At 31.5% G+C, this 24,871-nt stretch overlaps 3 protein-coding genes across 3 annotated transcripts; all 3 read right to left on the reverse strand.

Moving 5' to 3' along the window:
• Positions 1-2: 2 nt before the first annotated feature.
• On the reverse strand, positions 3-7,211 carry LOC148231190 (uncharacterized). The gene is made up of 12 exons (XM_088195903.1): positions 7,063-7,211; positions 6,931-6,988; positions 6,592-6,844; positions 5,470-5,836; positions 5,227-5,345; positions 3,414-3,505; positions 1,997-2,145; positions 1,865-1,922; positions 1,526-1,778; positions 454-793; positions 219-342; positions 3-139 (listed from the first exon to the last, which is right to left on the reverse strand). Exons 1-12 carry the CDS (start codon positions 7,193-7,195, stop codon positions 64-66), a joined length of 2,022 nt encoding a protein of 673 aa, XP_088052029.1. The 5' UTR covers positions 7,196-7,211; the 3' UTR covers positions 3-63.
• Positions 2,921-3,609, reverse strand: LOC148231191 (pancreatic triacylglycerol lipase-like). The gene is made up of 2 exons (XM_088195100.1): positions 3,139-3,609; positions 2,921-3,036 (listed from the first exon to the last, which is right to left on the reverse strand). The coding sequence occupies exons 1-2, from the start codon at positions 3,383-3,385 to the stop codon at positions 3,014-3,016; spliced, it is 270 nt and encodes an 89-aa protein (XP_088051226.1). The 5' UTR covers positions 3,386-3,609; the 3' UTR covers positions 2,921-3,013.
• Positions 7,212-7,845: 634 nt separating the features above from the next.
• On the reverse strand, positions 7,846-23,615 carry LOC148231192 (inactive pancreatic lipase-related protein 1-like). Its single transcript, XM_088195904.1, has 12 exons — positions 23,388-23,615; positions 16,258-16,315; positions 15,943-16,195; positions 15,725-15,873; positions 13,921-14,138; positions 13,693-13,858; positions 13,536-13,618; positions 9,583-9,640; positions 9,251-9,503; positions 8,327-8,693; positions 8,132-8,255; positions 7,846-8,051 (listed from the first exon to the last, which is right to left on the reverse strand). Exons 1-12 carry the CDS (start codon positions 23,434-23,436, stop codon positions 7,973-7,975), a joined length of 1,857 nt encoding a protein of 618 aa, XP_088052030.1. The 5' UTR covers positions 23,437-23,615; the 3' UTR covers positions 7,846-7,972.
• Between the last annotated feature and the right edge of the window lie 1,256 nt (positions 23,616-24,871).

Below are 24,871 nucleotides of genomic sequence, written 5' to 3' on the forward strand. Positions count from 1 at the left end.
ATTTCGGTAATCCTTAGCTTATATTATTTTGTACAATTAATATTATTATTAAACTAATAAAAATTATTTTACTACTCCCTCCATGCCCATTCCAAACGGTGTATTTGCATTGGTCCTCAGATAATAGTTGCCTCGTGATCTATATAACCACAAAATCAAGATTAAAATTTCATTCCAAGCAACAATTTATAAATAAATATTAAAAATATTATATACACCTGATATCAGCGGCATAACCCATGTATACAATATCAGACTTGCCACGTTCAGTTGATGGGAAGCTAGTTGGATTTCCAACGGACTCGGCCCAGAGACGCCATGATCTCCAATGGCTGCAGAAATCTATTATTTTAAATGACTTTTATTTATTATAGATACGCCATCGACATTGTGCATGAACACGAATAAGAACACAATGAAAATGTTAAGCGAATAAAAGGAAAATTCACATACTGTCATTGCATCCCGGCTGTTTTTTCTTGCCTTTGTTGGGCCAGAAATCTATCGTTCCCATTGGTACTGGTACGCCATGAACTCCAGCACTGGTGTGGATGATGTCTACGAAGTCAGCATCATCGACTTCAATATGTCCGAGAAATAATCCAGGATAGAACATGGGAAAAGACGGGTCCAATGAGGAGATTCTCTTCAATTTTTGACCCAAATTCTTCATTTCCTTGCCGACGAACCCGACAATTTGTCCTCCGAGAGAATGACCCAAAAGATGAATGCGATCCAAGCTAAGACCGCGATCAATGAGCTTCTTGATTTCTTGGGCGACAGAGTAAGCGACCTGAAGAAATAAAAGTATTTTTTAATATAGCAAATGACATGTATTTACTTTATTTGTATATGATATGACCTTATGTGCAAATGATTTTTAAAACATTATTGAACTCTTATAGACATAAAAATATAAACTAATAAATAAAAGCTACTAAAACCGCAGGTTAAAATCTAATGCTTAGAATGTATATTATAAAATAATTCAATATCCTTATCATCGATTCGCAGACTGGTTTAAGTCTGGTGTTGATCCTTCTATTATATATTGACTGTTTTAATTTATTATACAATGTTAGTTAATAAAAATTGTAATTAAAAGCTGATCTAACTGACAATTTACTCAATCGATAATTGTTCTATGAACTCTTGTGATGTTTCTAAAATGTTTCTGTTTGATATTAAAAATATCGTTTTATCTAGGTTTTGAAGCACCAAAAGTCATGTTAAAAAATTAACACAGTATTTTTATATATAGTAATAAATTAGCAAAAAAATATACAGTCAATTGACAATTTTTTGTTAAATTATATTATATCTTTATTGATACCTTTATTGCGGTGGCGAGCAATTGATGTCACTCCTTTTAAAATGCTATAAGCTAACTTCGAGCATATACAAATAATATCTATAAATATGTATACATAAGCTTTATCTACATTATGCTTTTATAGTTACTATGGTTTGTCGAGTCAATTATTATGAGATTTTTTTTTTTCGTGTTAATAAACAGATAGGTTACCTTTCTTGTGTTTGGTGCGGCTTTGAAGAAATAATCTCCTATAGCCATGTTGGACCAATCAACTAAAATAATATTATCATCAGGCTTTGCATCCAAATATGCTGTGACTATAGTGAGTACACTTTGACCAGTAGCGATATGTTTATAACCATCAAAGTAAAACACGGTCATTTTATCCATATGGAAGTCCTTTCGTGGCAAGAGTTCTTCGGAACTTAGCAATTTGATTTCTACGTATTCGTTTGTAGTTCTTCTGTAATTATGAAAAAAATTATTGCTAGTTAAATATATAAATAATTATATTCTATAAAATAATAATCTAATTATTAAATCACCGACCCGTTGTATAATCTAAGCATGATATCCTCGACTACATCATACCGGTTTGCATACGCTCCTGTGAAATATATATATCATATATAATATTCGATTGAAGAACTCAATTTTATTTAGTATTAAAATTGTACTCACTATATATAGATTGTACGTCTCCAGGTAAGTGTATGAAATCTACCCTCGTTTGAGTATTGACAGTATTAGGTATGTTGCAACTCACCACCGCAAGGGTGGACAGGATAGGAAGAATAGACTTAAAAGTAGTCATATTGGCTCTGATTGCTCTTTAGCTGAAGTAACTTGATAGATTACTTTTTCATTATAGCGACAAAGACTTTTATACTCATGATTATTAATCAGTCAGTAAAAACATTATATTACAATTGTGTACATTATGCGTACACTTTGTCCTAGTAACATCTTAATTTTTTTTTCTTCTCAAATATGACGTAGCTTCTCATTTTCAATGACAGCTTAGCAATTTTAATTAAAATAAAGCACATAGCACGCATGATGTTTTTGAATTGTATGTACGTTTTTTTCTTTTTATTATTCAACCAAATAACAAACTCGTGCTGTACCAAAACAGTTTGTAACCCTTCTGGTTTTTCATACTAAGTTTCGCCCTTACTCTAATTTTTAACTACCATATTTTAAAACAAATAAATACAGAAAATTACCTAAAAAAACAACTATAGTAACAATTGGGCCTCATAAATTAAAGCCTAATCGTGGGACTTAACATAAATTTTATCATATGCATGTTATAAAGTATAGTTTCCATGAGTAATAAATATAAATAGCTTTCTGTTAATTTATACAAATTATATGTACTCGTCATTGAACTATCAACAGGTATAAGAATAGTTAGTACTGTATACATATGAATATGTATTTTTATTATGTGTTTTGATATAATATTATATATAGAAGGTATTTATGTAATTAATACTTCAGCATATATTACAGTTTTGATTTAATTTTTATTTGTGTTCGAATATACTAAATATTTACAATATACATATTTAATAGGTGGTTTTAAATTACATTTAACAATATCTTTGGTTTATTTTTTTTGGCACTATTCACAATTTATTTACTTCTTAACAATTCCTCCCATACCAATTCCAAACGGTGATTTTGCGTTAGTCTTCAAGTATAAGTTGCCTCGTGATCTATATAAACAAAAAATCATAATTAAAATCCTATTCGTCATTACAATTTGTAAGTAAATATTTAAATTATTATTATATGTATATGAAAAATATATCACTTACCCTCATCAGACATCGGTAAATGGATACCCGAGGTGCATCCCGGCTGCATCCTCTTGCCTTCGTTTGGCCAGAAGTCAACCGTTCCTGTTTCTATTGGAGCACCATAGAATCCGGCGTCGGTGTGGATAACGTCTACGAACTCAGCGTCGTCACCTTCGATGTGTCCGAAAATCAATCCAGGGTAGAACATGGGGTAGGCTGGGTCCAAAGCTGAGATCCTTTTTAATTTTAAATTCATTTTCTTCATTTCCTTGCCAAGGAATCCGGCTGTTTGCCCTCCGAGAGAATGTCCGGCAATGTGAATGCGGTCCAGATTGAGACCACGTTCGATGAGCTTCTTGATTTCTTTAGCAACTGCCTGTGCTACCTGTATCAAAATCTTAAATAGTGTATTAGTATCGGAAGTAACACTGTATATTTATCTTTCTATCAATGAAGATTGCCTACGAAAAATTTTGACACCATCAAGTTTAGATAGAAATGTATATATATACCATACCCAAATGATTTTTTTAGGTTTCTTCTAGATTCTACAGACGACATAGACGAAATGATAAAGATAAAAGACCTGTTTCTATTATCTCGTACAGCTAGCTGTTTCTGAAGAATAACAGAATATGTTGCTGCGTACTGAGAAACGTTTACGCATGGAAAATCTTATGAGCGTTACTTAATCACAATCAACATATCAACCACTACTGGACATGTACAGATCTATATAATAATTTATACTCAGATGTGTGTCTTATGGATGAATTACAAGCAATGTTGTAACGTAACAGATTGAACTAGTTATACATATGTTTACATGTACTTTAAATCAAATATGATTTAGATCCTACATGTAATATATGTTTAGCAGTGACATTACCTTTCTTGTATTTGGAGCAGCGTTGACAAAGTAGCTTCCCATTGCCATGTTGGACCAATCAATCAAGACAATATTATCATCAGGCTTTGAATCCAAGTATGCTGTGACTACAGTAGGACACTCTCTTTTTCAGCAGTTTCTTTATAACCATGAATGTAGAATAACATTTATACATCATAATGGAAGGTATATAAATATATGTATAACTACATATAAAAAAAGTATATACTTTTACTAGCACCTGTCAGATAAAATATATTTTCACTATAAAAATATATATCTACCGGTGAAAATGTTTTCCGATATGATTTCACTAAAATGACGTATTTTAAAAAGTATTTTCCGGATAGATTCGAAACTTTTTTTAAAGATGTTATTTGAGAGATAACCCGAATATTTCTGATTAAGAATTAGGGACGTCATTTTTTTTTTTTTAATATTTGTATTTCATTAATATTCATAATATTTAAATAAATGACATGCATTTTTCTGGCCAAATTCAAGGGAGTTAAATGCATTCCCTGTTTAGGAGTGTTATATGTGCATTATTTGTATCAGGTTCTAGAGACGGTCCTTTTATATCCAGCTCTAGCAACTCTAATTGTGCAATAACATCCTATTTATTTGAATAATTACTACATACGTTACATAATTCTTTTATGTGTTTAGTTATATGTATATGAAAATGTATAACTATCTGGAGTACCTAGGTACCTCAAAACAGTGAAAGATTAACATATAAATGTAGCGATACTGCTCAAAGGGTTAAGTCACCCAGGTTTGTTAACTTTAACTCGATATCACATTAATTTTTATCGGTTGGAATTTCATGAAACGATTCTTGGTGTACTTTTCCTCATTCAGTGGTCGATCAACTTAAGGTCAAACTTTGTCTTGATAAAAAATATCTTAATTAAATCCTGTCCACAATTAGACAAATTTAAGTGCAAGAAGCCTATTTAGGGCACAGTATAGGACACATTAAAGAAATCAGTAATCTTGAGCTTATATTATTTTGTACTATTAACAATTAATATTATTATTATACTAATAACAATTATTTTACTATTCCTTCCATGCCCATTCCAAACGATGTATTTGCATTGGTCCTCAGATAATAGTTGCCTCGTGATCTATATAACCACAAAATCAAGATTAAAATGTCATTCCAAGCAACAATTTATAAATAAATATTAAAAATATTATATACACCTGACATCAGCGGCATAACCCATATATACAATATCAGACTTGCCACGTTGACTTGATGGGAAGTTAGTTGGATTTCCAACGGATTCGGCCCAGAAACGCCAAGATCTCCAGTGGTTGCACAAATCTATTAATTTAAATGACTTTTATTTATTATAGAAATGCCATCGGCAATGTGCATGAACACAGAGAGAGCGATAATATAAAAAGACATTGAAAATGTTAAGCGAATAAGAGGAAAATTAACATACCATCACCGGACATTGGTATGTGAAAGCCATCATTGCATCCCGGCTGTTTCCTCTTGCCTTTGTTCGGCCAGAAATCTACCGTTCCCATTGGGACTGGTACGCCAAAAAATCCAGCATCGGTGTGGATGATGTCTACGAAGTCAGCATCATCGCTTTCAATATGTCCGAGAAATAATCCAGGACAGAACAGGGGAAAAGCCGGGTCCAATGAGGAGATCCTCTTCAATTTTTGACCCAAATTCTTCATTTCCTTGCCGACGAACCCGACAATTTGTCCTCCGAGAGAATGACCCAAAAGATGAATGCGATCCAAGCTAAGACCGCGATCAATGAGCTTCTTGATTTCTTGGGCGACAGAATAAGCGACCTGAAGAAATAAAAGTATTTTTTAATATAGCGAATTACCTGTATTTACTTTATTTGTATATGATATGACCTTATGTGCAAATGATTTTTAAAACATTATTGAACTCTTATAGACATAAAAATATAAACTAATAAATAAAAGCTACTAAAACCGCAGGTTAAAATCTAATGCTTAGAATGTATATTATAAAATAATTCAATATCCTTATCATCGATTCGCAGACTGGTTTAAGTCTGGTGTTGATCCTTCTATTATATATTGACTGTTTTAATTTATATTACAATGTTAATTAATAATAATTGTAATTAAAAGCTAATCGAACTGACAATTTACTCGATCGATAATTGTTCTATAAACCCTTGTGATGTTTCTAAAATGTTTCTGTTTGCTATTAAAAATATCGTTCTTTCTAGGTTTTGAAGCACCATAAGTCATGTTAAAAAATAAACACAGTATTTTTATATATAGTAATAAATTAGCAAAAAAATACACAGTCAATTGACAATTTTTATTAAATTATATTATATCTTTATTGATACCTTTATTGCGTTGGCGAGCAATTGATCTCACTCCTTTTAAAATACTATAAGCTAACTTCGAGCATATACAAATAATATCTATAAATATGTATACATAAGCTTTATCTACACTATGCTTTTATAGTTACTATGGTTTGTCGAGTCAATTATAATGAGATTATTTAGTTTTTTTTTCGTCTGGTCATTGCTTTTCGTGTTAATAAACAGATAAGTTACCTTTCTTGTGTTTGGTGCGGCATTGAAGAAATAATCTCCCATAGCCATGTTGGACCAATCAACTAAAATAATATTATCATCAGGCTTTGCATCCAAATATGCTGTGACTACAGTGCGTATGCTCTCATCAGTAGCGATTTCTTTATAACCGTGAAAGTAAAACACGGTAATTTTATCCATATGGAAGTCCTTTCGTGGCAAGAGTTCTTCGGAACTTAGCAATTTGATTTCTACGTATTCGTTTGTAGTTCTTCTGTAATTATGAAAAAAATTATTGCTAGTTAAATATATAAATAATTATATATTATAAAATAATAATCTAATTATTAAATCACCGACCCGTTGTATAATCTAAGCATGATATCCTCGACTACATCATCTCGGTTTGTATACGCTCCTGTGAAATATATATATCATATATAATATTCGATTGAAGAACTCAATTTTATTTAGTATTAAAATTGTACTCACTATATATAGATTGTACATCTCCAGGTAAGTGTATGAAATCTACCCTCGTTTGAGTATTGACAGTATTAGGCATGTTGCAACTCACCACCGCAAGGGTGGACAGGATAGGAAGAATAGACTTAAAAGTAGTCATATTGGCTCTGATTGCTCTTTAGCTGAAGTAACTTGATAGATTACTTTTTCATTATAGCGACAAAGACTTTTATACTCATGATTATTAAGCAATCAGTAAAAACAATATATTAAAATTGCGTACATTATGCGTACACTCTGTCCTAGTAACATGTTAATTTTTTTTTTCTTCTCAAATATGACGTAACTTCTCATTTTCAATGACAGATTAGCAATTTTAATTAAAATAAAGCAAATAGCACGGATGATGTTTTTGAATCGTATGTACTTTTTTTCTTTTTTTTTATTCAACCAAACAACAAACTCGTGCTGTACCAAAACAGTTTGTAACCCTTCTGTTTTCTCATACTGAGTTTCGCCTTTACTCTTATTTTAAACTACCATATTTTAAAACAAATAAATGTAGAAAATTACCTAAAAAACAACTATAGTAACAATGGGCCTCATAAATTAAACCTAATCATGAGACTTAACATACATTTTATCATATGTATGTTATAAATTATAGTTTCCATGAGTAATAAATATAAATATCAACATGTATAAGAATAGTTGGTACTATATACATATGAATATGTATTTTTATGATATGTTCTTATATAATATTATACATAGAAGGTATTTATGTAATTAATACTTCAGTATATATTATAGTTTTGATTTAATTTTTATTTGTGTTCGAATATAACTATTTACAATATACATATTTAATAGATGGTTTTAAAGTACATTTAACAATATCTTTGGTTTATTTTGTTTGGCACTATTCACAATTTATTTACTTCTTAACAATTCCTCCCATGCCCATTCCAAAAGGTGATTTTGCGTTAGTCTTCAAGTAATAGTTGCCTCGTGATCTATATAAACAAAAAATCAAAATTAAAGTCCTATTTCTCATTATAATTTGTAAGTAAATATTGAAATTATTATTATATACCTCCTATCGGCCGCATAGCCCATGTATACAACTTCACTTTTGCCATGTTGAGTAGCTGGGAAGTTATTAGGTTTGCTAAGGGTTTCAGCCCAGAAGTGCCAAGATCTCCAATGGCTGCACAAGTCTATTTTATACAATTCTAGTGGCAATTATTATATTAATCAATGATATGTATATGAAAAATATATCACTTACCCTCATCAGACATCGGTAAATGGATACCCGAGGTGCATCCCGGCTGCATCCTCTTGCCTTCGTTTGGCCAGAAGTCAACCGTTCCTGTTTCTATTGGAGCACCATAGAATCCGGCGTCGGTGTGGATAACGTCTACGAACTCAGCGTCGTCACCTTCGATGTGTCCGAGAATCAATCCAGGGTAGAACATGGGGTAGGCTGGGTCCAAAGCTGAGATCCTTTTCAATTTTAAATTCATCTTCTTCATTTCCTTGCCAATGAATCCGGCTGTTTGCCCTCCGAGAGAATGTCCGACAATGTGAATGCGGTCCAATTTGAGACCACGTTCGATGAGCTTCTTGATTTCTTTAGCAACTGCCTGTGCTACCTGTATCAAAATTTTAAATAGTGTATTAGTATCGGAAGTAACACTGTATCTTTATCTTTCTTTCATTGAAGATTTTTGAAAATGTTGACACCATCAAGCTTAGATACAAATGTACAATATACCATACCCAAATGATTTTTTTAGGTTTCTTCTAGATTCGTCAAAATTTAAAACATATGTAATAGTAATATTCTACAGACGACATAGAGGAAATGAGATTGTCAGTCCTTTGTGAAATGATAAAGATAAAAGACCTATTTCTATCACCTCGCACAGCTAGCTCTTTCTGAAGAATAACAGAATCTGTTGCTGCTTACTTAGAAACGTTTTCGCATTGAAAATCTAATGAGCGTTACTTAATCATAATCAACATATCAACCACTACTGGACATGTACAGATCTATATAATAACTTATACTCAGATGTGTGTCTTATGGATGAATTACAAGTAATGTTGTAACGTAACAGATTGAACTAGTTATACATATGTTTACATGTACTTTAAATCAAATATGATTTAGATCCTATATATAATATATGCTAAGCAGTGACATTACCTTTCTTGTATTTGGAGCACCGTTGACAAAGTAGCTTCCCATAGCCATGTTGGACCAATCAATCAAGACAATATTATCATCAGGCTTTGAATCCAAGTATGCTGTGACTACAGTATGTACGCTCTCTTTTTCAGCAGTTTCTTTATAACCATGAATGTAAAAAACGGTCATTTTATCCTTATTGAAGTGTTCTTGCGACAGAAGTTCTTCGGAATTTTTCAATTTTATTTCAACGTATTCGTCCACAGTCTTTCTGTAAATATATAAAATACATCATTAAGTGAACATATACATTATGACATGATTAAAAACTTAATTATTGAATAACTCACCCACAATAATATCTCCACATTACGTCTTCCAATACATTATCTCGGTGTCTGTATCCCCCTGTAAATTATTTGCAATTAATATTTGAACAACTCGAATTAATTATTTTAATGTTAATTATGCTCACTGAATATGGATTCTTTGTCTTCGGGGAAGTGTGTAATGTCTTCTCCATTCTTAGTTATGGGTGATTCGATGAAATTGCAGTTTACCACCGCTAGGGCGAACATGAAGAAAAGGACGGAAGAAAAAGTAGTCATCTTGGCTCTGGCTGCTCTTCACTTGAGGCAACTTGACAGATTACTGTACGGTTTGCAGCGATGAGACGCCCTTTTTATACCCCACGATTATTGATTACCGAGCAAAAATATCATAAACAAGCCTATCTGTTGTATTTTCTAAGCGTACACTCTGACCTAGGAAGTTATGCCGATTGCTTTTTCTCATCCTTATCAAATGTAATGCACGTAAATTAATTGAATACATGCTATGGGCAAATTCCGTTAAATTAATATATAAACTAATTAGTCACAAAATTCTTTCAGTAATGAAACATGTTTAGACAATTATTCCCACTCATGGTGATTGTGACTTTTTTGAACTGAAGTTGAAAACCCTTGGAAGTTTGTTGTCACACGTTTATGAATAAGTAAATAGAAAAAATTGTGTGTGTAAAATATTAATTTAGATTGCACTTTTTACTATTTATTTGCCAGTTAAGTTATATAAACCTTTAGTTCTTATAAATTTTAAGCATATAAATGGGATAGCTAGCCTTTGATACACCACATAAGTCAAATATATAAAGATGCAAATGTACATGTACATTTATTTGTTGTTTGTTGTGGCTATAGCTGAACGTTTTTAATGCTAAACCACTTCTCGGAACGAGATGAAGAGCTGCTTCTCAGTAAATGGTAACTTGCCGATTTCGACAGTGATAGTTTGCTTATCGCCGAGCACCATGCACATGGCCTGACCCAGGGGCTTCGTCCTTGAGAGAGGCCCTTTAAAAAACTGAAATGACGTTCCTGATTCTAAACCAGAAATTCTCGAGCTATCCATTAAAGAAAATGTAAAAAAACAGTCTCGAATCTATCCCGAAAATATTTTTTAAAATATGTCATTTCAGTGAAATCATATTGGAATACATTTTCACCAGTAGATTTATATTTTTACAAGGTGCTAGTAAAATGATATGAATTTAACTTTTTCCTACGTGGTAATATATTTATACGTTTACATACTTACCATTATTTATTTACATACGATGTATAAATGTTACAGTGAATGTATATTTTTCAGTGAAATTATATTTTCACTAGTGAAGTACAAATACATTTTTACCAGTAGATATATATTTCTACTAGCGAAAATATAATTTAACTGACTAGTTAACTACTAGTGAAAATATATGCTGTTCTAAAATGTTTATGAAACTCAGTTTGATAGTTGTGAAACGTCCGTTTGCTGTTTAAACCCAAACCTAACCTACACGAATTAACCAAACCCAACTTCACGTAATGAAAATTGTAAAACTAATCATAGTTTTAGAATTTTCAATACGTTATTAAAATACAAACTAAGCCAACTCATCTCTCAGAGGGAAAAAAGCGTAAGAAATACAGACAGACGTCGAAGCTCGCATATTGCTCCATAGTTTGTTTGCACTTGGATACAGGTTTTTCATTTCAAATTAAACCTTTTGAAAATTAAATAGAATAATTGGATGTTGGATGAAATGTTTACACTCTAAATTAATTTGTGTATTTTTTAACTACATAGGATGCTGTCAGTGCGAAGACCTTGTAGCAGAATATTGCAGAAATTAACAGAGAAAAATCTGGAAAAATTATGGTTAGTTTTTGATAATGCAAGTATTCACCATACCCAGAAAGTGCGTGAGCTTGTTGAATACACAAATTATTCTCTAATTTTTCTAGCACCGTATTCGCCAATGATGAATCCAATTGAAAAAGTCTTTTCAAAAATTAAATTTGCTGGCAGATCCATCAAATCGATTGAATTTGGTGGATGTTATACAGGAGTGTGTAGTCACTGTTACTTTGGCAAATGGTAATTAATATTATATGAATATGTATATGAAATTACCCGTAGCTGCTGCAAAAAAAGCTTTATAAATTGTGATTATGTACACATGATTACAATAAAATGAAATTATTAAAAATGTCTAATTTTTTAATTTAATTTTTAAAAGGTTAAATTTGAAAGGTAAAACCTGTATTACACTATCTTTTTAAAATATGATAACTATCCTTACCGATATTTCTACGGACTTACATATGATATGAGAGATTACAACTTATCATATAGTTATTTTTTAAACACTAATTATGCATTATCTCTGAGCTAGTATTCCGTATTATTATTAAAATAACCTTTAATTGAACTGTTATTAAAGCAAAACTAGAACAAACAACACACAGATTTTATTGGGACACGTAATGGTTGCATAGCTAGTGCAACCAAGGTGACTAGTTCATACGATTATTGAAAACTGATAAACGTGTCGCTAAGTACAATTTGATGATCAGACATATTTTCTAAGACTCGTGCAATAATAATCTCATTTCACAGCATGTGCTATTTATTGATGTACGAATAACTTAATTATCTCACCCGCATTTTAGAGCAAACAACCTGTTTTGAAGTATTTTTTTTGTAAGCATTTACAAATTAGAAGTTAATATTTGAATGTATGAGATTTGTATTGCTTTGTTTTAGATAGCAATAGGACTCTTTGTAAAATTATCATTATCGATAGGCTACTTAATTTTTTATTTTAATTTGCCTGCAGGTCAAATAAAATTCTTGAGAAATCTGTGTATGAACGTATTCCTTGGATAAGTAATTCTCTGAAATTATCTTTCATTCATTCCAAAAGAGTCCAGCGTAATCATCAGGTTTCAATTCTTCCTAGGAAGCCTTAGGCCGGTTTCACACGTGCCGGATGGATTTGCCCGGCGTCGTGTAATGGGGGTGGTATTGTATGGGCAGCGTCGGGCCGGCGCCGGATGGATTCGTCCGGCACGTCTAAAATGGTCAGTACTAGCCCATACAACACCACCTTCACTACCAGGTGCCAGGCGAATCCATCCGGCACGTGTGAAACCGGTCTTAGACATTAATACATCATTCTTTCAGAATATATTTTGTAAAACAGCAGAGCATTCACGGCCAAGAAATCCAAGAAAACTGCTTTAATGATTTTGTTCGTATCCTTGGCCAACTACTAATCATTTATAACTACTCAGTGGAATATTTTTCTCTGAATCCCGATTGTTGTTCACATAGAATGTTATAATGAAATCTTCAAATTATCAAGTGTTAGTGCTTTATTTACTAAATAATGTAATTCAGTTCCTAGTATAACTTTCTTTAATAATATTTACATCTAATTCATCAGTATTGGTTTCTTTTTATAATTTACAAATTAGGTTTGAATTTCTTATAAAGATACTGATTAAAATTCTTCAAATTTTACATTAAATATTTCATTATTGTGTTGTACTAATTTATTAAACTGAGGTATTGAATTCACAATCTCTTTTATACTCTCAGTGTAGTATGTATCATATCTTTACATATATTTTCATCAATCTCTATATTTATTATGCCGTTTCTCTGAGTAGGATTAATATTTTTTTTTATTGTTTTATATATAAAAATCTCTACACTAAGATTTTTTAATGCAATCGTATATTTCATAAAAAAAAATCTTATTTATCTGCTTGATTATAACTTTCAGTGTTTATTTATTACATTTTAAAAATACTCAAATAAAAGTAAAAATAAAATAATACTTTATTATACATTAAACAATACATTACAAAATGATAACAATGCATGTGAATTCGTTAATAAAAAATCAAACAATAAAAATGAGATATGTCACAAAATAATTTACTATACAATACTAAATAATCCATTATCTATTTCTTCTCAATATATGTACCTGCCGTACCTTTTCCAAAAGGAGATTTGCAATTCGTCATCAGGTAATAACTGCCCTTGGCGCTAAAACGGCAAAACAATCAACGCTAACAAAATTCGAGCAATGTTACACATAATATAAAATCGCTAATACTCACAATGTGTCCATTGAGCCTCCCATATACACGACATTCTGTTTATGATCAGCACTTGTATACTGATTTTTAAAATCCCGATAAGATTTTGCCAAAACTGATGGAAAAGCTGTCGGATTCGTGATTGATTCGGCCCAAAACCACCAAGATCGCCAGTGACTGCATAAACCTTCAATAAAAACGATATTTATAACATATTTTTCAACATTTATAGTTTAAGTTTATACTTACTTTCATCCGATAGAGGTACTGGAGCAAATTTTGGACATCCCGGCTGTTTTCCGACTCCTCCGTTTGGCCAAAAGTCTATACTTCCTGTGACAACAGGAGCACCGTAAAATCCAGCATCTGTGTGTATCACATCTACACAATCAGCGTCACTTTCGGAAATGTGCTCCAGAACGGACGGGTAATAGAACATTGGAAACGCAGGATCTAAGGCTGTAATTCTGATGTTATAATGTTACGTTTGAATTTGTTTTATATTATGAATTATTTTATAAATTAGAATATAAATAATACCAAAACTTAGACTTAAATTTATAATTACATTTGCTAATTTTCAGAGTCATGTGGTTAAAAATATTCAACAAACGAGAATGAGCTCCAGTTAAAAGTTATTTATGTGAGAATTGTGGTCAAATTTTAACTAAGCACACATTTTCCCTTCGTTGCCAGAAGATATGAAGCATCAAATTATATTTACACGACAAGCAAATATACAATCAAGAACCTACAATATTTTTTCCATAGATTCTCATTCATTGAGATTGATTTGGTGATCCATTTTGAATCACCATATAGAAGCCACTTGAACTACTTTATCTTGGGACGTCATTTCAGCTTTATCCGGGGGGGATAAAGATTGGCCATTCAATGGTTGTTTTTTTAATATTTCTATTTCATTAAGATTAATAATATTCAATTCAATTTTAAAGCAGCATATAATCAATCATGTTAGCGTCTATCAGTTTAATTATATTTTCGTTAGTAGAAATATATATCTACTGGTGAAAATGTATTTGGAATTCACTAGTGAAAAAAACATTCAATGTAACATTGATATACAGTATGTAAATATATGTATATATAGAAAATATACTACATATGGAAAAGTTTAAATCATATAATTTTACTAACACCTGCCGTATTAGTTATATTTTCACTGGTAAAAATATATATCTATTGAAGAAAATGTATTGATATATTATATGATATATTTTTAAAAATATTTGGCCAGGGTTATGCATAGTTCATAAAGACATTTATTAATTGTAAGCTGTAATACTAGCTTATGATTAATAAAACTAGAGGTCACTGATTTACAGATGTTGATTCGGTCTAGTTTCTCACTATTTATAAAATATTGATTGTGTTTACCCTATTGTAATGCATTGGGCTAACACTTGTCATGTTACAACGTAAGATTTAAAAACAAACATAAAATCATCTATTTAACCCTACGATATGCACATCTAAAAGAATAATCATTGTTGAACATATCTTTGTCGTATCGCTCAACCTTGAGAGTTAGCTTTTCCTAAGTGATGGATCAGAAGCGGAGCTAAACAAAAACATAATTGGTTCTAAATTTGCCTTTCCTCCCATTTGTCAAAGCTACCTCGAAGGACCAACATTTTTATGCTGTGGCACTTGGTCACCAATCACTCAGCGAACTAACTTTTGGATGAGAATCACATAAACTCACTCAACGAAAACACACCAACTCGACTCGAAAATACCTTATAAAAATATGTACTCACTAAAATTGATGTTAATAAGAAAGAGTACATACCTCTTAAAAATCCATATATACCTCAAATCACAGACAATACATAAATATGTATAAAAAATCGTGAAAGATTTTTTTACTGAGCTGATATATATACATCATACATATTGAATTCATATACACCTAAATTTTGCGCACTAAATTATAACTATAACTATTTAAAGTAGAAACAGTAAAAGGTAGTCTACTTTTTAGTATTATTTTAATTTTGATTATGTTTCAATATACAATAACTAAAATTACCTTTTTAACTTTATATTGACTTTCTGTAGTTCTCTGCCAATGTATCCAACAATTTGTCCACCCAATGAATGACCGACTAAATGCAATTTATCCAAATTCAATCCATTATCTATCAGCTTCTTTAATTCAATAGCCAATGCTGTCGCTGCCTGCAATAATACCAATTATTGTTTAATAATCTGCAATATTTAACATAATAATAAGCATTTAACACTTACTTTTTTAGTATTTGGTGCAGCGTTCAATGCATAAGTACCAAACGCCATATTTGACCAATCTACCAATATTATATTGGTGTCTGGCTCTGCCTGTAAATATGCCTCGACTACTACTTTAATACTTTCTTGTTCGGCCGTCTCTTCAAATCCGTGTATATATATAACAGTTTTTTGATCCTTTTTAAAAAAAAGATTCGATAGCAACTCGTGTGATCGTTGCAATCTAAAGTCTGCATATTCGTTGATCTTCTTTCTGAAATAAAAATCAATGCAATAAATAATAGTTCAATCAAAAATAAATATAAATTAACTTACGCAGTATATAATCTCAAATATATGTCTTCAACTGTGTCTTCCCTATGAGGATATAATCCTGAAATATAAAAATATATTGAATTAAGATTTAAATTGCACTTATGTTGAATTAAAAAGGGAATATGCTTCATTAAACATAGGTATTATATAGAAGTTTAACTTTCTATTAAATACTGCCATGATAATAATTGTCAACATTCCACGTCCAATTTATTTTGTCTGTTGATTGTACAACACAACGAATATAGACTCAATCATTTCTAATTTAAAAGTGATTGTTTGATATTCTACAGTTCATATTTTGAATTTACATTCTATACAATATGTAAGTTCAAAGCGTCCTTGAATATAGCTTTACTGTCTGGAATCCTAGCGAAGCAAAGTACTCAATTTCACTCGAGAAGGTTCAGAGGAAGTTTATCAGATATTTCTATAAGATGGAGTACGATATTTTATCATTGCGATACAATTCATTATATTCTTGATGTAGGGTTTATTCAATGAAGCACTTTTTAAAGTTACTAAAGGCTTCGACAATCCGTTGCAATTTCCATCTGCAGAGTGCCTTAGAGAGTTTCTAGAACATTGGAGCCATTTGGTTTTTTAATGAGCTTGTCAGACCCAAATATGTTTTGTGATAGCTACGAGGAGCTGGAACAATTTATGTGAGATGGTGAACACATTATATAAACCATTAAGGAAACTTTCCTGGTCATGATGGTAAAATTCGTGATAAATAAATAAATATACATAAAAGTCTAGAGATGTAAGTTTGTGTAGTTATACAAGCAATTAATTCAATACTTGACATTGGTATGTTACTGCCGAGAACCAAATTGATTGTCAGGGATTAGCTTGTTTTTAAGCGGTAATGATTTTATTTTAATCAAGAGCAGTTATTCAAAGATTGTTTAATATTTGTATAAACTAATACAAACAATGTTTTTTTTAGAATATTTTTAGGCTAGATATCTTATCTTAAGTGAAAGCATTTTGACCTCTTAATTTGTAGCATTGTTACATTATCTCGCATTGATAAATATTTCCTAAAATTGTATTATCTACATTTCATTACTCCTTTATAAAGTAAAGTAAAGAAATTATTATTATTATCTACTAGATTAAAATACATATGTGAGATCATTTTACATTTGCTATTAATCAAACAATGTAATTTGATGTACAGTATTGTTGACTCATACGTGAATTTTTACAGCGTTGCGTGTATAACAAGTTTCATGTTATCTAACAAGTAAAACTAGTTTCGAATTACTGTATATTTTATAGTCACTTAAACTGAACTATAAAAAGAGTATTTTTATAATCGAGCACTGTAAATGAATTCTTTATTTTTAATTATCTTCACATAGTGATGCCAACTTGAAAATTTTCTTAAACCATGTTCTAGTTTACTAATAGATTCTCAAGTAATAGTACACGTCATATTGAAAGAAAATAATCGATATGATAAGAATGTAGTCCAGGAAATGAGAAACAGTGGTGACGCCTTGTAAATATGATAAGGTAGAGAAAAATCGTATATGTGTCACGAGAAAGATGATAAGATGAACAGTATAAACATAATTTTGCAATGTTTGCTCTTTTTTATATTGAAAATAGTTTAGTTATATGGTTATGCAATATAATGATGTTATTTTACATTTATTTATTTAGCTTGAATAAAGACTCGACTATTGCTTTAGCTGAACCAGACTAGATGATAAAATTGAAAAACGACTGCTTTTCTTAGTCTTCTATGGGTTGTCTCGATCGATTGGACAAACTAGCTCTGCTGGCTGCGAGTTCGGCTGAACTCTCATCTGCTCCAAGTCAGAAGCGAAGTGGTAGTACTGTATAAAGTGGTGGTAGTAGTATGTCATTAACTATGATCGTGTCCTGGCTTATATACCCTTCAGAATAGAGGGAATGTCAAACGTCCCTTTCAGTTCTCAATCGTCTGGTCAATCTCAATGATTCTGGTCTCTTTATTATTGCTTAATTCAGATTTTATAAGACGGTATTATTATTGTCATTAAATGGATTGCATTATTCAGAGATGTGCTTGTGTACCTGTTCGGCACAGTATTCTTTCTCATATGAGGCTGACCTTTTACTGCACTTTGTTATATATGTAACGACCCTTAGGTGCATGGTTTATATGCTCAAGGTTGTCATTTCAGATTTTTCCAAGGGCAAAAGTTAACCACTCAGTGTTCATTTTTTTAATATTTCGATTTCATTAAGATTCATAGTATTTCACTAAATTACTTGTATTTTTCTTGCCAAATTCAAGGAAGAAGAAGCAAATGCCCCTAGCTGCCTCCCCTTCTCCCAAATGACGTCCCTGTTTAGAATTCACGTCAAAATCAATGGAAACGCTCGGTTATCTAGTGTTCATATTAAGACATTTTATAACAATATTATGACTTACAATACGTGAGAATCGAATGAAGCATATCTAAACCAAATTTTTACCAATAAAAATTCCACCCCCCCCCCTCTCCAAATGACGTTCCTGCAATTGCTTAGGAACTGTTAATAGACACCGTTTATTTAACGTCTGCTTGGATACGCAATATCGTTTGTTTATACCGATGAAAACAAGAAAAAAAATTATTTCGCCCCAATAAGTATATTTCAAATAGTTGTGTAATAAAATAGATCATATTTATGCATTTATAATAATAGATCATTTTTATTTTATTAGACTATAAGACTATTTTTTTTTAATTATTATATTATATAATTTATTGATAAAAATATATAATGTACATATGTTGAGTCACATTCATATTTACGTTTCTTTAAATATTTACTAATACAAATATGAGTAAAGCTAACAATAATATTGTAATTCCACAACGCATTGAAAATTCCATTTTTATGAAATCAGTGAAAGCATTAATTCCTTTCCATTTCACATATACGACGGTTTCATGCATTTTTCATCACACATACCGTAGTAAAAATTTGAAATGGAAATTGCATAATTATGTTACATAACTTCAATACCAGCTTGATTAAAACTACTCATTCTATCTATTTTCAAAGCCGACATATATAGGATTAATTAATTTTATTAAAATATAACCAGTTTTGAAACCGCATTCTTGTTAACAATAAAATGGTCATAATATTAACTTCATCTTTAAAAAAAATTCTAACTTTTCAAAATAAGAACCTATTTTGCATAAAACGTTAAGTTTCAAAACTCGTTTAATACTACTAGTTTTGTATATTTGCTTCACTTATTTATTTTGAAATAACATTTCCATCATCATCTCAGCTTCTTCCAGGGGGAGGGCAAAAGTTGGCTATTCAGTTCCATTTCATTAAGATTCATAGTAGTGCGACGTCTGTATGTAATTTTTAATAAACTCCCTGAGAGATGAGTTGGCTTACTTTGAATTTTTGACGAAACATAACGAAAAATTCTATAACGTTCATTAGGCTAGGTTTGGGTTTGAACAGCAAATGGACGTTCATAGACATTTAAGAACAGCATATAATTTCACTAGCGCCTATCAATTAAACTATATTTTCTATAGTAGAAATATATATCTACCGGTGAAACTGTATTTGGACTTCACTAGTGAAAATATAACTTCACTGAAAAATACACATTCCCTGTAACATTTATACATCGCAATTTAATAAAAAATGATAAGTGCGTAAATCTATATATTACTTCATATGGAAAATTTGAAATCATATACTTCTACCAGAACGTGCCAGATATATTATATTTACACTGGTGAAAATGTATTCCGGTATGATTTCACTGAAATGTCATATTTAAAAAAATATTGTTGAGATTGATTCGAAACAGTTTTTAGATTTTCATTGAATGACAACCTGAGAATTTCTGGTTTATTCTAACTTTTTTCCAGGAAGGGGGGCAAAAATTAGTCAGTTAATGGTATTTTTTTATTATTTCGATTTGAATAAGATTCATAGTATTTCATTAAATGACATGAATTTTCTGGTCGAATTCATGGGGGGGGGGGGGAATACCCTACCTGCCCCCTTCAAATTACGTCCCTGGTTTCCATTTAATCTGGATATCTGAATTATTTTTAAATTATTAAAAATTACTTGAAATGGGTAGTCTTTAACATATTTTTTTAAATTATAATACTGACCATTTAATATGAAATACTGCCCACAAGATAATTTAAATACTGACCAGATAAATACAAGCCATAGCAAAAATTCACTGTAATAGTGACTATTTTACCTATCTGAAATGCCGATATAAAATATTTTAAGAACGGAGGATGCAAAATCCATTTGCAATTTAGATTTTAATTTGTGAATTTATTAACCACAAAATATCATTAAAGATTGAGAAACTATTTAAGGATTAGTGCTCCTTATCTATATCCCGCTTATAGATAAGAACGGTAAACTTTGTATAATTGTATTGCATTGAAAAATAAATAGCAAACGCCATATATTTACAAATACTATGACGAACTCTTTGCTGAAGATCGAATGTATTTTAAAATATAGCATACGAGCAATCTGGTAAATATATTTCATCTCGACTTTAAATAACAAATAGTATACAAGTATTATATAAATAGGTAATAAGTAAGTAACATCAATATATGGTCTGCAAATGCTAACAGTAAAAAAAACATTGATTTGATTCACGATATACTTTTAGCAGATCGACGAATCAAGGTTTGAGAAACAGTTGCTGCGGTGAGCATCTCCAATGAACTGGTTCAAAACATATTGAACAACCGGATTCTTACTCTTGATCAGAAAGGTGTTTATTTCTAGACGTCATCAAAAGTAGCCATAAAACAGTGAAAGGATATGAGAAGAAAGTTCATCGCCTTCCATAAAAAGTAATGGTAATGCCATCATTTAGCAAGTGATAGCTAATCTTTTTTGATAATTAGTAATATTTTACTATATCCCTTATGTAGTCTGTTTTTCCATTGAACTTTAAAATATTTTTAACGAAATGTAAATTGCTTCGTTTTCTCCATGCAGTCGATGGCAAAATGTATATATAACTAATCTTTGATTCTGGAAGGCCTTCAAAATAGGCGTCTATTTCGGCTATGACGTTCGACGTGAATTTTTTTCCGACAAGCCATTTCTTCATCTTTGAGAACAGGAAAAAGTCTCTGGGGGCCAAATCTGGTGAATACGGTGGATGCAGCAACAATACAAAGCGTAATTCATGCATATTCTCTTTCGAAACTGCACAAGTATGTATCCGTGGAATGTCTTGATGGAAGAGCATTTTCTTCTTGAACAAATGTGAGTGTATTTTCTTGATTTTTTCACTCAACCGGTCCCATAACAACACATAATATTTTCCATTGATCGTTCATTCCAAAAAACCGTGACCACTACCTTGCCGGCCGATTTCACCGTCCTCGCCTTCTTTGGAGCCGGATCATTTCCAGAAACTGTTACGACTGTTCCTTTGACTCTGGAGTGTAGTGGTGGATCCATGTTTCATCAACGCAGAAAGTTCATTGCCAAGCCAGCCATTGAATCGACCACACGATTGCGTTTATTGTACACTGTGAACAAATGCGGCACCCATCTTGCTAATATCTTTTTTATATCCAATTTTTCGTGCAAAATTGAAATTGAGCCTGTGGCCTCAAGAAGTTCGCGCACTTTGACTCGTCGATTACTCAAAAGCATATCGTAGATTTTGTCGATCATTTCTGACGTAGTCACCTCAAGTGGACGTTTCTAACGATGTTCATCATTTGTGGATGGACGGCCACGTTTAATCTTATTCACCCAATTATTAACAGCTTTAAACGCTGGTGCAGATGTACCATGAACTTTATCCAACTAAGCTTTGATTTAATTCGATGTTTTGCTTTTTAATCACTACATGAAACTCTTTGTTTGCTTCAATCGAATATAAATATGAAAGGACGCGATAGAAATGGCTGACAAATTGACAGATAATACTTTCCAGAACCATACTTGTTTCGAGGACTTAATGACCTACCCTTGTATAATAGTAGCTAACCAAAATGTGCATAGAAGAGCAGAGTATATTTGTATATGCTTACCATGAGACTAGGAAAGCTAAAAAATATTTTTAACCCTTTGCTAAATTAAAAATATACCAATAAATTTCAGTGCAATCCCGTTTTAGTAAATGTGAATTTTTGTTCTGTATATATTTAAAAAAGTTATAAGAATATAATTTTCAGTTTTAAATAATGTTAAAATTGCGTATTTGAAACCACAGTGCAATTTACATATTTTCGAAAATAATGTATAACGCCTATATTTTGATATTTTGGCAACTCTGGAGCTGGCATCCAAAGCTGCCTCATGGGCCGGCCCTGGTTGGTTACCATTATATTCTTTGCTCTGCGGTTACCAAACAGCTGTTTACATCGCTGCTTTGTGGCGGTGTTTCATTATCTTTTAGGTCTTGTATATGTTAATTTATTGAATAATTAAAATACGACAAATTCATATTTTTATTTATGAAAAATAATTGATGGTGAGTTAGTATTTTTTTGTTTAAATATGACATATTTTATATGTACGCAAATTAAGTTTTTGCCTGGGGCGCTAAATAAACTAGGGCCGATCCTGGGGCAGATAACAGCAATTGATAATCTAAATAAAGTTGTATACGTACCAAATGTTCTACGACAATTAGTTAGATTAAACCAAAAAGTGATTGTTACAATTTCCCAAAAGTCGTATCACATTTTATTTTTTCCCACGCTCACGTCACTATCTATGGCCACGTTTAAAGCACCGCGACTCGTAAGGCAATTAAGGCCGAGATGAAAGACCGCGACACACGCTGCAATTCATCATTAGCGATCCGATTGTGACGTGTGTGGGTAACGTTACATCCGAAACGCTCAGACGACAATTCGAAAATAGAAAGCGAAAAAAAGAAGAAATAAATGTAACGAGCGAATCAGAGCATGTGCGTTCTAAAAGTGGATTGTTTAAGATGCAATCGGATTTTTTAACAAGTAGCTCGTGCCGAATGTTATTTGTTATGATTTACGATAACATTCTGCATCTGATTACGGTTTCTTATCGAAGCGATAACAATTTTAACTTATACTATTTGCATACGCACAATGATTATATATATAATATTAATATTGTACCTTTCCCCCACCAGAACTTCTTCCAGCAATTTTGCGCTTGTTTGAACATTTTTTAATGACTTTTAAAACATACAACTGATTTGAACGTTTCGTATTACTAACACCATCACTTTTTGAATGAAAGTCTAACTTATTTTCACTGATAATAAACCGAAATCTCCCAAATTGACGGACAACATAAAATACAGCACGAATACGAGCACTGACTGCGTCGTTGAATTCGAAACTGAAGTTGGTCCGAGGCGCGCTCAGTCGTCGAGCTACAGTTAGTTAACCAGCCATAAAACAGGGCCCAACTGGTTATTAAAAAAAAAACTCGCGCTTGTCTTCTATTCAAACAAATTTTATAAAACAATAAAAAAGTAAATATCGCGTGTACCTACTTGTTTATTCGTCGAGCACGTGTACCAGACGATAAACATGTTCATAATATTATTGAAGATGCTAAAAACAGGCCAATGCCGTATCAATAAGAATTATCTTTAAAATATGCCATAAACATTTTAATTACACAATTAAATTGTTGATGTGTTTAATTATACTTAAACAGATAAACATTACAGTCATTCATTAAAATGTTAGTGAGTAATGAGTGTATTAAATCAAGTATTGATCTTAAATACTTGACCTTATCAAGTAGATTTTTGAAATATTTCTTCAACATTCGACATTCCAGCTTTTTCCAGGAGGGGGTCAATGGTCGTTTTTTTAACGCATTACGGTCCGCTATTTTCGCGGAATTATAAATGTTTTGACAAAGTCTGACTCTTATTAAAATAATTTTAAATATATAGTTATTACGATCTCTCAATAAAAATTATAATTATAAAATAATTATTGCTGAATTAATTTTCATAAAAAGTCACGTAATCAGTAAAAATTTAATTTAATGATTTTTTATATGTTTATATTTATTCTATGCTGCATCTATATTCATCTACAGGATATTTTATTTTATTTTATTTTTTACTGTATAATTTACTAAGTACATGACATTTTTTGAAAATGAATTCAGCACTTAAAGCTTCACCTGACCGGCGGTCAGGTGAAGCTGTCCCTCTAGGTCAGCCGGCAAGGAATTAATCACTCGCCGACTGACCAGTTGTGGGAGGTTTACAGTTCACGAACTGTCGCAGTGACCGAATATCGCATGTCGAAATCTTGAATGATTTTGTAGCATTTTTGACTTTGTATTCAGTTATATTTCGACTGGCTTATACCATTATTACAATTTTCATGGTAATTGGTTTCAAATAAAAATGCTGGATCCATGCAACTGTAAGCACGTCAACATTTTTTTGTTATTCAGCTGATAATGCAATGTTTCGTATCTCGAATCTTGATTTGCATGTTATCTTTTTATTCATTTACGGTGCTTTAATTTGTTGTATGTTTCAAGTGTATACATACATAGATATCACAGCTACTCAACTTGTTTGTACTTACAATCTACATTTTTTACATGCTGTTTATTGCATTCCTGT

This window comes from Plectrocnemia conspersa, unplaced genomic scaffold, assembly GCF_051122295.1.
Source record: "Plectrocnemia conspersa isolate PC_06_02 unplaced genomic scaffold, ASM5112229v1 ptg000010l, whole genome shotgun sequence".
Classification (NCBI taxonomy): Eukaryota; Metazoa; Arthropoda; class Insecta; order Trichoptera; family Polycentropodidae; genus Plectrocnemia; species Plectrocnemia conspersa.